This window comes from Nicotiana tabacum, chromosome 7, assembly GCF_000715075.1.
Source record: "Nicotiana tabacum cultivar K326 chromosome 7, ASM71507v2, whole genome shotgun sequence".
NCBI lineage: Eukaryota > Viridiplantae > Streptophyta > Magnoliopsida > Solanales > Solanaceae > Nicotiana > Nicotiana tabacum.
In genome coordinates, this window is record NC_134086.1 from 168,448,818 (window position 1) to 168,461,054 (window position 12,237).

General features: G+C 34.4%; 1 protein-coding gene across 1 annotated transcript; it reads right to left on the reverse strand.

Annotated features, from left to right (window-relative positions):
* Positions 1–7,062: 7,062 nt before the first annotated feature.
* Positions 7,063–10,281, reverse strand: LOC107776414 (cysteine proteinase mucunain-like). Its single transcript, XM_016596307.2, has 5 exons — positions 9,534–10,281; positions 8,589–8,824; positions 8,335–8,475; positions 7,645–8,097; positions 7,063–7,351 (listed from the first exon to the last, which is right to left on the reverse strand). Exons 1-5 carry the CDS (start codon positions 10,009–10,011, stop codon positions 7,253–7,255), a joined length of 1,407 nt encoding a protein of 468 aa, XP_016451793.1. The 5' UTR covers positions 10,012–10,281; the 3' UTR covers positions 7,063–7,252.
* Positions 10,282–12,237: the final 1,956 nt, after the last annotated feature.

A 12,237-nucleotide genomic window follows, 5' to 3' on the forward strand; every position in this document is an offset into this window, starting at 1 on the left:
TTATTTTTAAAAGTTGAAGTGAGGAGCCAACCTAAAGAAAGGAATGACATTTTATTTTAAAGTTGTTGTTGAAGTCAGGAGCTCGCCTGAAGAGAGGAATGACGTTTTATTTTTAAAAGTTGATGAAATCAGGAGCCCGCCTGAAGAGAGGAAAGACGTTTTATTTTTAAAAGTTGTTGAAATCTCGCCAGCCTAAAGAAAGGAATGACATTTTATTTTCAGAATTGTTTGTTGAAGTCAGGAGCCCGCCTGAAGAGAGGAATGGCGTTTTATTTTTCAAAGTTGTTGAAGTCAGGAGCCCGCCTGAAGAGAGGAATGGCGTTTTATTTTTAGAAAGTTGTTGAAATTTCGCCATCCTAAAGAAAGGAATGACATTTTTATTTTAAAGTTGTTTTTGAAGTCAGGAGCCCGCCTGAAGAGAGGAATGGCGTTTATTTTAAAAGTTGTTAGTTTGAAGTCAGGAGCCCGCCTGAAGAGAGGAAAGACGTTTTATTTTTAAAAGTTGAAGTCAGGAGCCAACCTAAAGAAAGGAATGACATTTTATTTTAAAGTTGTTGTTGAAGTCAGGAGCTCGCCTGAAGAGATGAATGGCGTTTTATTTTTAAAAGTTGATGAAATCAGGAGCCCGCCTGAAGAGAGGAAAGACGTTTTATTTTTAAAAGTTTTGAAGTCAGGAGCCCGCCTGAAGAGAGGAATGGCGTTTTATTTTTCAAAGTTGTTTGTTGAAGTCAGGAGCCCGCCTGAAGAGAGGAATGACGTTTTATTTTTCAAAGTTGTTGAAGTCAGGAGCCCGCCTGAAGAGAGGAATGGCGTTTTATTTTTAAAAAGTTGTTGAAATTTCGCCATCCTAAAGAAAGGAATGACATTTTTATTTTAAAGTTGTTTTTGAAGTCAGGAGCCAGCCTGAAGAGAGGAATGGCGTTTATTTTAAAAGTTGTTAGTTTGAAGTCAGGAGCCCGCCTGAAGAGAGGAAAGGCGTTTTATTTTTAAAAGTTGTTGAAATCTCGCCAACCTAAAGAAAGGAATGACATTTTATTTTTAAAAGTTGTTGTTGAAGTCAGGAGCCCGCCTGAAGAGAGGAATGACGTTTATTTTAAAAGTTGTTTGTTTGAAGTGTCAGGAGCCCGCCTGAAGAGAGGAATGACGTTTATTTTAAAAGTTGTTTGTTTGAAGTCAGGAGCCCGCCTGAAGAGAGGAATGACGTTTATTTTAAAAGTTGTTTGTTTGAAGTCAGGAGCCCGCCTGAAGAGAGGAATGACGTTTATTTTAAAAGTTGTTTGTTTGAAGTCAGGAGCCCACCTGAAGAGAGGAAAGACGTTTTATTTTTAAAAGTTGTTGAAATCTCGCCAACCTAAAGAAAGGAATGACATTTTATTTTTAAAGTTGTTGTTGAAGTCAGGAGCCCGCCTGAAGAGAGGAATGACGATTATTTTCAAAGTTGTTGTTGAAATCAGGAGCCCGCCTGAAGAGAGGAAAGACGTTTTATTTTTAAAAGTTGTTAAAATCTCGCCAACCTAAAGAAAGGAATGACATTTTATTTTTAAAGTTGTTGTTGAAGTTAGGAGCCCGCCTGAAGAGAGGAATGACGTTTATTTTAAAAGTTGTTTGTTTGAAGTCAGGAGCCCGCCTGAAGAGAGGAATGACGTTTATTTTTAAAAGTTGTTTTTGAAATCAGGAGCCCGCCTGAAGAGAGGAATGACGTTTTATTTTTCAAAGTTGTTTGTTGAAGTCAGGCGCCCACCTGTATAACGAGAGGAATACTTTTCAGTCTTATACTGCAGAGCTTGAAAGCAATAACCCCACCGGAAGGCAGAAAGTTACAACAGGAATCCACAGCAGGAAATAATAAAAATCCCCAGCACCGGGAAGCAGAAGGTTGCAACAAGAGGTCCCAGCACAAACTCAAGTGCATGTGTCAAAAGGAAGAAAATACGCATTTTGAAAGAAAGGGCATGTGAACATTAAATTATGCCCAGCATATCAAAGCTTAATGAAGGAAGCCATGTCCCCATCGGACCGAACAAAATAATGAAAACTGGTATTCAGAAAAGCAAAGGGCCAGAAGTCTCGGAAGAAAAGCATCGGAAGAAAAGCACCGGAAGAAACCCAAGCAGACAAGAAAGCAAGGCAACAAGAACAAATTGCAGTCTAGCCTAGCTTCTTGTTTTCTTTTAAGCACGGTGTAACAAGGAGATCGGTAAGCAGTGGTAATAGCATGCAACAACAGTAACATTGCAGTCTCACGGTAGTCCCAGCTACCAAAACTTCCCGAACTACATTGACCTGATTCCTGTTTAGCCCAGGATATGTAGGAAACCTCTTAAGCAAATGTTCGGTCAAATCTTTTTCAAAAAATGCTTTACATGGAGTACTCGGATGGGCAAAAATCGCTCACTTTATCTTTGCACGAAAACCCTTCGTGTCTTCGGGCAAAGAGGGGCAGTTGTAAGCACGTGATTTTTGCCCTATATGAGAATTACTACCAAAAATTCAAAATAAAATGATTTTTCCTTGGTGTGCAATTTTTTGATATTTTGTGATATTTTTGGATAATTATTTGTATTTGTCTATGCATGTTTATTTGTTAAATTAATAAAAAATACAAAAGAATATATCGCATTTTGCATGTAGGATTTAATTCTACAATTGTTACTAATTAAGTTTGTTTTACAAAAATTAAAAATTACAAAAATAGTCATCTTTTATATTTTTAGCATTTAATGTCCAAATATACAATTTTATGCTTAATTATTACTTAATTGTGCGTTAATTGTTATTGGGAGTTAATTTACACTTTTATAACTTAATTTAGTCTTAATAATAATTTAAGGAGTTTTAGAATTTAGTTTTAGAAAAATAAAAGAAGAAAGGAGAGCAAAAATATAAAGAAAGTCGGAATTGGGCCTCTTCTTCAATTTCAAGTCACATGCCCAAAAAATGGCCCAACCTTCCCTATGACCCGGTCCATTCCAAACCGGGTCGACCCGGTCCGCCCCATAACCCAATACCCAACCCCTCTTCATTTTCATTTTTTCATTTTTACAAAAAAAAAAAAAAAAACAAAGCAAAAACCCTAAAACACTAAAGAGATCCACCCGCCCCCTCTCTTTCTTCTTCCTCTCCTAAAGCTTCACCAAGCTCCCTTCCCTAGAAGCCATGGCTGCCTCCTCGTCGTCAACCACCCTCCAGTCCATCGCCACCCTCACATCCATAGCAGACCAAACACACCAGCTCCTCCATCAGTCTCAACCCCGATAACGAAACCATTAGCGGCTACTGTTGCGTCGAGCTGCGTTGCTGCTGCGTCTTCTTCTCAACATCAACGCTGCTACTTCTCTTCTTTATGCCATAGCTGCTACTGTTTTGTCGAGCTCGAACATGAGCTAACATGGCTGCGCCAAGCAGTGTCGCTGCTTCAAGATTCCAGCTTCATCGACGCTGCTGTCGCTGCTGCATCTTCCAGCTTCATCAAGGCTGTCGCTGCTGCTTCTCTTCCTCCTTCCAGCTCCTCCGTGTTGCTGCTGCTGCTGCTCACGTAGCTGCTTCTGCTTTCTTCTTCGTTGCATCCAAACAAACCCCATCGCTGCTGCTTCAGTCCAGTCCGAAAACGAGACTCAAACCATCTCGTTTGTTCGATTTTCGGTTGGGGTCGTAAAAACAGTCCATACGAGTTCATCGTCGATCGGTCGTTGTTCGTCATTTCATTTTCGGTTAGTTGGTTTTTGAGTTTTATTTTTGTCCATATTTCGTTTTTATATTTCTCGAAGTTAAAATCGTTAAATGTTTGATTCTTGTTTTGTTCTTTGTTCATCGTTTTGTTAAATTTTTAGTTTGTTCATGTGTTTTGTTGGTTTAGTTTTCAGATTCAAATGAAAATTTAATTAATTGTTTTTCAGTTTATTTCATGTTAATTTTATTTATTTTGTAAAAAAGGGAATTGTTAGTTTAAGTTCAATATTGTTAGATTTAGTTTAAATCGCTTGAATCCATTGTTTGTTGTTTAATATAGATTTAATTTGTCTTCATTTTGTTTGAAGTTTGTTTTTAATTCAGTGATTTAATGTGAAATTATGTTTTGGTTTTTAATTTTTTTTTGATTCAATGTATCTTTGTTATAATTTTGTTGGATTTAATTTAAAAAGATCAATTGATTATTTGAAGTTTAGTGATTTGAATATGTTTATTTGTTTTGTTTAAGCTTAATTCGAGTTTAATTCGAATTTGAATAAAACTTGCTTGTTATTGTTGTTGAATCTTTTCATTTATGTCCATACTTTGTTTGATTGTTCTTGAATCCGAAATTAGTATAAGTTTGATTTTCTTGTTTATTGTTTATCATTTGTGATTATTTCTTGAGTTTGTCTCATGATCTTGTGTAAGTTTAATATAGAAATTGTTGGTTTTAATGTTGTTAGATTTAATTTTAAGTTCAAATGATTATTGAATTTAGAAATCTGAATATACTTGTTTGTTGTTGTTATTGTTGAATCTGAAAGTAGGTTTGTTTGTTGTTTAAATATTGTTCAAACAAAACAATTTTTAGTTGTTCTTTGTTGTTCATCATTTAGTTTGAATTGTTGTTCGAATTTGTGTAGAGATTGGTCATATTGGCTATATTTTGGTTGAGTTTGATTAATTGATTGGTTATAGCTGATGGGGGTAGTTTGGTAATTGCAGTACATTCAGGGTAAAATGATAATTGCAATAAGGTCGGAGGGGTAGTTTGGGAATTGAACATTTTGAATAATTCTTTATGTTAAGCATGAGGGACAAAATGTAATGGGGTGTGGGTGATATAGTTGTTTAATATAAATGGGGGACAAGACAAAATGTAGTGGAGGGGAATATGGTAATTGTTTATGGTAGGCATGGGGGACAAGATGTAATGGGTTGGTTTGATATATTAGTTTAATGTAGTGGGGGATGAGTGGGAAGATAATGAGTTTGGTAGGAGAAAGTGTGGTTTTATTAATGGATTAAAGGGTTTGGGATGAGAAATAAATAAGAGGTCTTGAATCAGAATAAGGAGGAAGAGAATAAGAAAAAGAACGGACAGAGAGAATAAGGGAGAGAAAAAAAAAGAGCTGAATATTTAAGAGAGAAAGAAAAATTCCAAAAAATATTTAAACATATTAAAACTTTCAAATAAAAAAAAAATTAAAAAAAATCTTCTGCTTTCTTTCATTGTTTGAAATCAACATTAATTGTTGTTGTTTCATCAAAGCTTCAAGCTTTTGTTTTGGGATTACTGCTCCACCGGTTTGCAAACTCTATTCCTGGGTTGTTACTGTTGCTGGACTGTTGTTGTTGTGCTGTATTGTTATTACTACTGCTGATTCTCATCTTCATCTTCTTTTGTTTCCAATATCAGGTACACAACTGACACGCTGATTATTGTAAACTGAAACAGGAAGCATGAATACGAAAATGAAGAGTTGGAATTCTAAATTTACTTTAATTATATTCTGAAGTTTATTTGTATGTATAAATTATTTAGCTTGCAAAAATCAGAATCATATAGATATTTAATACATATAGTGGAACATCCGACGATAGCTTAACGGATAAACTATCTATATATTGCCTAAAAATAAATAAATTGTGTAGTAACTCCGTCGAGTCAAAAATCAAACGAATAGGCCATCTACTGGGAACTTGGTAGAAATATTGTTTAGTTAAATAATATTGGTTAATTTCAGCATGTAAATGGTCTAGGATTAAAATTAGATTGCTAAGTTTTTTTTTTTTAATTTGACAAACTGAGAACATGCCTAATATAATGTAACTAGGTAATAACATGTGAATAATACGGCCCATGACTAGTTTTATGTCATACATGTTGGGCCTGAGCCCGCAGTGGCAACAGACTGTCCTGTTTGCATCATTTTCAGATTTTATGAATCATATTCGAAATCCATCTATAACAACTCAAGCATGTAAATAAATTAAGATATTTTCTCTTTTATTTTGTAGAGACAAATTTCAATAGAAAAATGTAGGCATTGTAGGACTGTCCTTTTAAAAATAAAATGAGATGAGCCTCGCCCAATAAAATGCACCAATTGCGGGGCCCTCAATAAATGTTTAATTGAGTATTTAAAATTCGGGATGGACTGTTTAGTGAATTCCACGGTCTTACCCATAAATAATAATACGCTAATCGCTTTAGGCACGATTTTAATAATAATACATTCTTAAACACGGGTGCGCATTTATGCGACCCAAATCCAAATCCCAAAACATTGAATAAAAATACGTTCCGGATCGCGGGTGCATTTTATGTGACGCAATCCAAAGGCATGTTTTTAAACGATGTTCACATTCTTTTAAAAATATAATGATAAAAGCGGTAAAGAGTTAAAACTTGCACATGAGCGCATAATTGTATAAAATCAGATAAACAAGCCGAATATGACAGTTGAGCGACCGTGCTAGAACCACGGAACTCGGGAATGCCTAACACCTTCTCCCGGGTTAACAGAATTCCTTATCCGGATTTTTGGTTCGCGGACTGTAATACAGAGTCATTCTTTTCCTCGATTCGGAATTAAAATAGGTGACTTGGGACACCCTAAATCTCCCAAGTGGCGACTCTGAAATAAACAAACAAATCTCGTTTCGATTGTCCTTTAATTGGAAAAACCTCCTGTACCCTCGCGGGGGCGGAAAAAGGAGGTGTGGCACATATGTCTAATAAAAAGGATACATATGTCTAATATGTGTTGCTAGCTGATACATTAATCTAATATTAGAGATTATTTATGACATGTATCTTTCTATATTATTTATATGATAATTTATCAATGTTCAACTAATCAGCTTTTTCTTCTTGACAATAAGGAAAATGCAGTAATCAAACCCAGTACAATAAAATAACACTTTAGATAAAACTTTATTTTTGCTCCAAAATACTGAAATTATATTTTATTTCTCGCTTTCCAAATCATCATAAAATCGATTGAATAAAAATCATTTCTTCGAAGATATGAAAGTGCCTTTCAATAAGTAATAATCGTAATTATAAATAAAACAATACAATATCAATCACAATCAGTACTGGAATTTTCATTCAGAAATTTTAAAGACGAATATTTACATTAAATAAACTTTGTCCAAAACAAAAAATAAAAATAAAAAAGCTACAAACTAAATCAATCAACATATGCCAGAAACAGCCCCTCTCTGTCTCAGCGACACATTGAGCAGCTCTTCTAACACGAGCCTTTGCCTTCAACTCCACGTCCTAAATTACTCAAGCGTAACTCACTTTCCTGTTAGATTTCATCCCTGACCAGTTTGCTCTAGCTGGACCTCTCTTCAATGCTTTTACTTTCAATGGATTATCCTTGCTCTGCACACACACACACCCAAAAAAAAAAAAGAAGATTGTGATAAGTAATCTTGAATTGATGATTGTCAAGGTCAAATTAAGGAAAAAGAGCTAAATTTGCACTCAAGACTGGTCTAGCGGTCAACGAAGAGGGTGAAAACACATAAGACAAGGGCTAAGATATTTGGTTAAGTATTGATGGACAAAGTTATCCAATAAATCATGTGCTGGTAGAATATTGCAGGTAACCGGTGAAATCAACGACCACTGTTATAAAGGGGAAAAAAGGTGACTGGGAGGAAGAAAATATTTACCATAAGGCAAGTGCCAGCATCAACATCACAGACAGGATAATCATGAGGACAGCAGCTGTAGTTGTCATCACAGCAGGTAGCAGACTCATAAGGACAACATCCCCAGCCAAAACAGTATTCGCCATATTGATAAATGCAGCAGCAAGTAGTGCCCTGTGGGCAGCTATAGTACTCATCGCAAACAGTTGGTGGTGTTACAGGAGTAGGAGGAGATGGGCCAGGATTAGGAGGATTTGCGCCAGATTTGAGAGGATAAGATGCCTGCATTGCAATTCCACACTTTCCAGTTGTAGAATTAGCAAAATTGCGCTGCAGCTTGATGTAACCACTTTCTCCCCAGTTAGGACCCCATGAATTCCTCACAATCCAGTAATCTTCGCCATTTTCTGTTCCATAGCCAACTACAACTACACCATGGTCTAGTTGTGTTCCACAATATCCAGTGAAAACACCCTGCATGAATTGAATCAAAAAGGAAGTGTAAATAAGTAGTATATAGCTTTAAGTAGTAAACAAGGCACAATGAAGCCGTGTTTGCAGATTAGGCACACATGCATACTAAAATACAATAAGGAATTCAGAATTTAAAGTCAGTGAGTTCAGGTACAAATAACATATATATTCGAACTAGGCATTAGTCTAGATCCGCCCACGGGCTAAAAGAATACATTAAGACAATGGTTATCGTACCGAAGAGTAGTGCTGGAAAGCTCTGCCACCAGCTTCAATAGCAACACTAACCGGTTGATTTGCCACTGCCTTCATCAACGACTTCTCATCGTTTTCTGGAACATCTTCATACCCATCAATGGAGACAACACGGGCATTTTTCTGAATGACCAAATTTTGTCAGCAAATACTATATTTACTTGCTATATAGACTAACATTCTGAAATAGTACATAATATTTGGATGTTTTCTTGATAGTATGGTTAATTACTTACCCTGTATGGATCACAAGTACCATCTTGAGCATGGTAAGGGTAGTCATCTCCAGTGTCAATGCCACCATTATTTTTGATGAAATCAAAGGCATAATCCATGAGACCGCCATTACATCCCTGGTTATAACTCCTATCACAATCAACAAGCTCTTGCTCTGACAGGCTAATTAATTCACCCGTTACAATTTTATTTATTCCTTCAACCGCGCCAACCGTTGAGAATGCCCAGCAACTCCCTTCATTAGAAAATATGCAAGTTCAGCTCAAATTTCAAACCAGGATTCTATACATAACATAGATATAATGACATCTAACCAATCAACATATGGGATTCGTCATAATCAAACGGCAACCACCTAAGAAATTTGGCTCAAGCTTAATTTATATCGCGTAAAATTGTGGCCAATTCTGATTATCAACTTGTAAAAGCAAAATATATACCCTGACCTTTCAATCCAATCTTTTAAAACAAATTTAAAGAACTTATTTTAAGAATGTGTACATGGATATATTAAGATATAGACCAAAGACCTCTAAGTTTTAGATCTTCTTTGTATTTAGCCTATGGTGGGAGAGAGAGAACACTAGCATCCAAAGCAAATAAAAATTCCAACTTTATTTCACCGTCTAGAAAAAGAGGGGACAAAATACTAGTATATTAGGAAAATCAACTACCAGACAAAGCAGCAATTTATTTCTCAAATTCGTTGACTGAAATAACCATGAAAACAGAATCATAGCTACCCAATAGCAGATCATTGTCTGCATAAGACGACAACCTAGGTCAAACACAACATAAAAATCAAAACTTTTGACCCAAGACTCTTGTCAACCCTCCATTGAAACGCTTCCCCTTGGTCAAACAAACAACAAAAAGAACATGTTTACGATAAATAACAGAGTTTTCTTTCATAGGACAGTTTTAAACGATGAACAAACACTCACCGCATTGGCCTTGGTCTTTAACAGGGGCAACGGCGCCTTTCTCTCTCCAATCAACGGATTCCGGCAACTTTTCGCCGGCCTGAAAAGTGTAACGGTCGCTTTTAGGGTTCTTCATCAACCTCGTTTTCCTATCCAACCGTCCACCCACGAACATGGCACGGTATTCCTCGTTGGTAAGATCAGAGAATCGATTCAACCCAAGTTTATATGAGCGGTTCTCAGCGTTATGCTCGTCGATGAATCTTAAATTATCCTTAAAAATCTCAAATCGTTTCTCCTTCTCTCCAATGGCATTGTAATTCTTTCCGTGCTTAACAAGCCACGATTCGTACAATCCTCTGACTTCATCGTCAGTACGATGATGTGTTGTTCCCATCTGGCCGTGCTGTTCGTTGTAACTAATGATGGACATGTCAAGTGCAGATGAAAGAACAAAGAAGGTGAGAAGAAAGAACAAGAACGACCGGAAAAAAGCCATGGTTTTTTGTTTTTTTGTTTTTGTTTTGATCTTTTTTTGGGTTATTGCAGAGTCTTTATATGTATATATACAGATATTGAGGGAAACGGAATTTGTGTAGGAGGAGGAAGAGAGGTAGAAATTAGAAAACAAATTGAAGAAGGATGTGAATGGGTAATTAAATAAGGTTTTCAAAAAAAGATGGTGGAATGGTAAAGAGAAGATTGAATGAGGATATGGGGTTGTCTATATACAACCACGGCGTTGAAATAGGGAATTTAACAAGTTTCGTGCAATTCGTGAATTGTGCGAAGTTTTAAATGAGCTACTAATCATTCCATTAATAGGATTATGAAAATCTTGACCATTCACATTTTTATTCAACTAGTCTTAGAGATATTGTGCACAAACGTGTTTGAATTATCAACAAAAAATAAAAAATCTAAATTACTGGAAAAAATCATGAACTTTAATTACATTTATCTAACTTAATAAAGGAAGATCTCTTCTTTAAAAATGTCTAATTATTTGGACTTTCGTTAGGGATAGATTTAGGTTTTCACGCTATCCTTTTTAGGTAAATTCGATCGTTATCACGATAAGAGATAATACATGCTAACATATGTTGTTACTTCTTTAACTCAATAGTAATTGTTAATATCAGTTAGCCACATATTTCTAATTTGATATTTGTTCACGATTATGTGCAATATCTATCCGCAAGATAGATTTATCGACACTATAAGAAACTATGAACTCTATGACAACACTTTCGAAAATATCAGTTTTTGTCTCTTGGAATTTTGAAGTGGAAGACTTCTAGTGTCACCAGGATTATTGTTGTTCCAGGTAAAATAATGAATTCTAAAAGTATAAATTCTGGTGAAAATTAACTTAATCGATTTATATAATTAATCTTATTATGATTACATTCCTAAATATTAGGCTCTCCTATATATTTAAATAGAAAAGATTTCATAGTAAAATTTTTAGTTAATTTCTAAATGTAGAAAGTACAAATTAAACGATAATTTTATCCAATGTAAAACTTATTTTTAAATAATAAAAAGGCCGATCAATTTTGCGTTGAAAATTCGTGCTTTTATAATACTCTAGAGTGATTGAAGAAGACAAAAAAAGGTGTATTTTTCCTATATATTTAGTAGTTTTTAATTTTAGTCTCACATTATTATCGCACCAGTCAATAGTATACGCATTGCACGTGTGCCTTATCTACATGAGTAAATTTTTTTTTAAAAAGACTATATAAATATATTTTTTTAAAATTATATTTGGGTTATAAAATAAAAGTGTTAGTTCTGAAAATGAAGAACATTGATTTTATATAGCTAGGGAAAATCTGCCACATAGAAGTCTTCAATCATGGTTAATATATTGAAAAAGAAAGAATCATCAGCCAGTATACAAAACTAAACTATACTAATTTATCATAGTTAAATAATAAAGTGAGAAATATTAATTAAATATGATTTAATAATAATATTAAATATAAAGACATGTGTCGTAATATGATAAATTATACTACTATTTTTTATGTTTTATTACCCAATATATATATATGCGGTATCTACAAAAATGATGTTCTTGTGTATATAGTCGAAACCGTTTCCCTATTATATTTGTATGTTTTATTTGTATTATATAGAGGTATGTGTACTGTGCCGATGATAATTTAGTTATATTACATTAATGATAAATCATAATTACGACTATACTACTGCATGCCTAAAAGAAAAAGAAAGCTATTTTTATTGCAAAGGAGTATTATTTTAAAATAAAGGGGATCCTTTCCTTATTTGAGGTAAAATCTCAATCAAAATCAAACTCCTAAATATTAGCACCTAATTGAACAAGGAAAGATTTAATAATCAAAATTTAATGTTAAAATTCTAAATATAGGAAACTAACTTAAATTACTATTTTGTCCACTATGAAATCTATTTTAAGGGTAAAAAAGGCGAATGACATTTCGCTAAGGGCCTTCGTGCTTTTAATATAGTATAGATAGATATAGATTATAATTATCCAAGTATATACTTGTTAGGATATTTTTCCTTTTATTACTTGCTTTGTTTTCACATCAGCGAGATTTTGTTTCTATAATTGCTGTATTTGTTTTCTTTGTTGTTTAATTTTGTTGTTATTTTGAAAGGGATGATTTATCAAAAGTTTATTATAGTAAGAGAATAGACAGATGAACATTATTTTCAATATTTAACTTGAACC

Bases quoted from the DNA above. Each gene is read 5' to 3' on its own strand.
- LOC107776414 (XM_016596307.2), bottom strand. From the start codon at position 10,011: ATGGCTTTTTTCCGGTCGTTCTTGTTCTTTCTTCTCACCTTCTTTGTT. The intron at 8,476-8,588 runs GTAAGTAATTAA...TTGGTCATTCAG, and splicing joins GTACTTGTGATCCATACAGG to AAAAATGCCCGTGTTGTCTC. The intron at 8,098-8,334 runs GTACGATAACCA...CAATTCATGCAG, and splicing joins CTTTCCAGCACTACTCTTCG to GGTGTTTTCACTGGATATTG.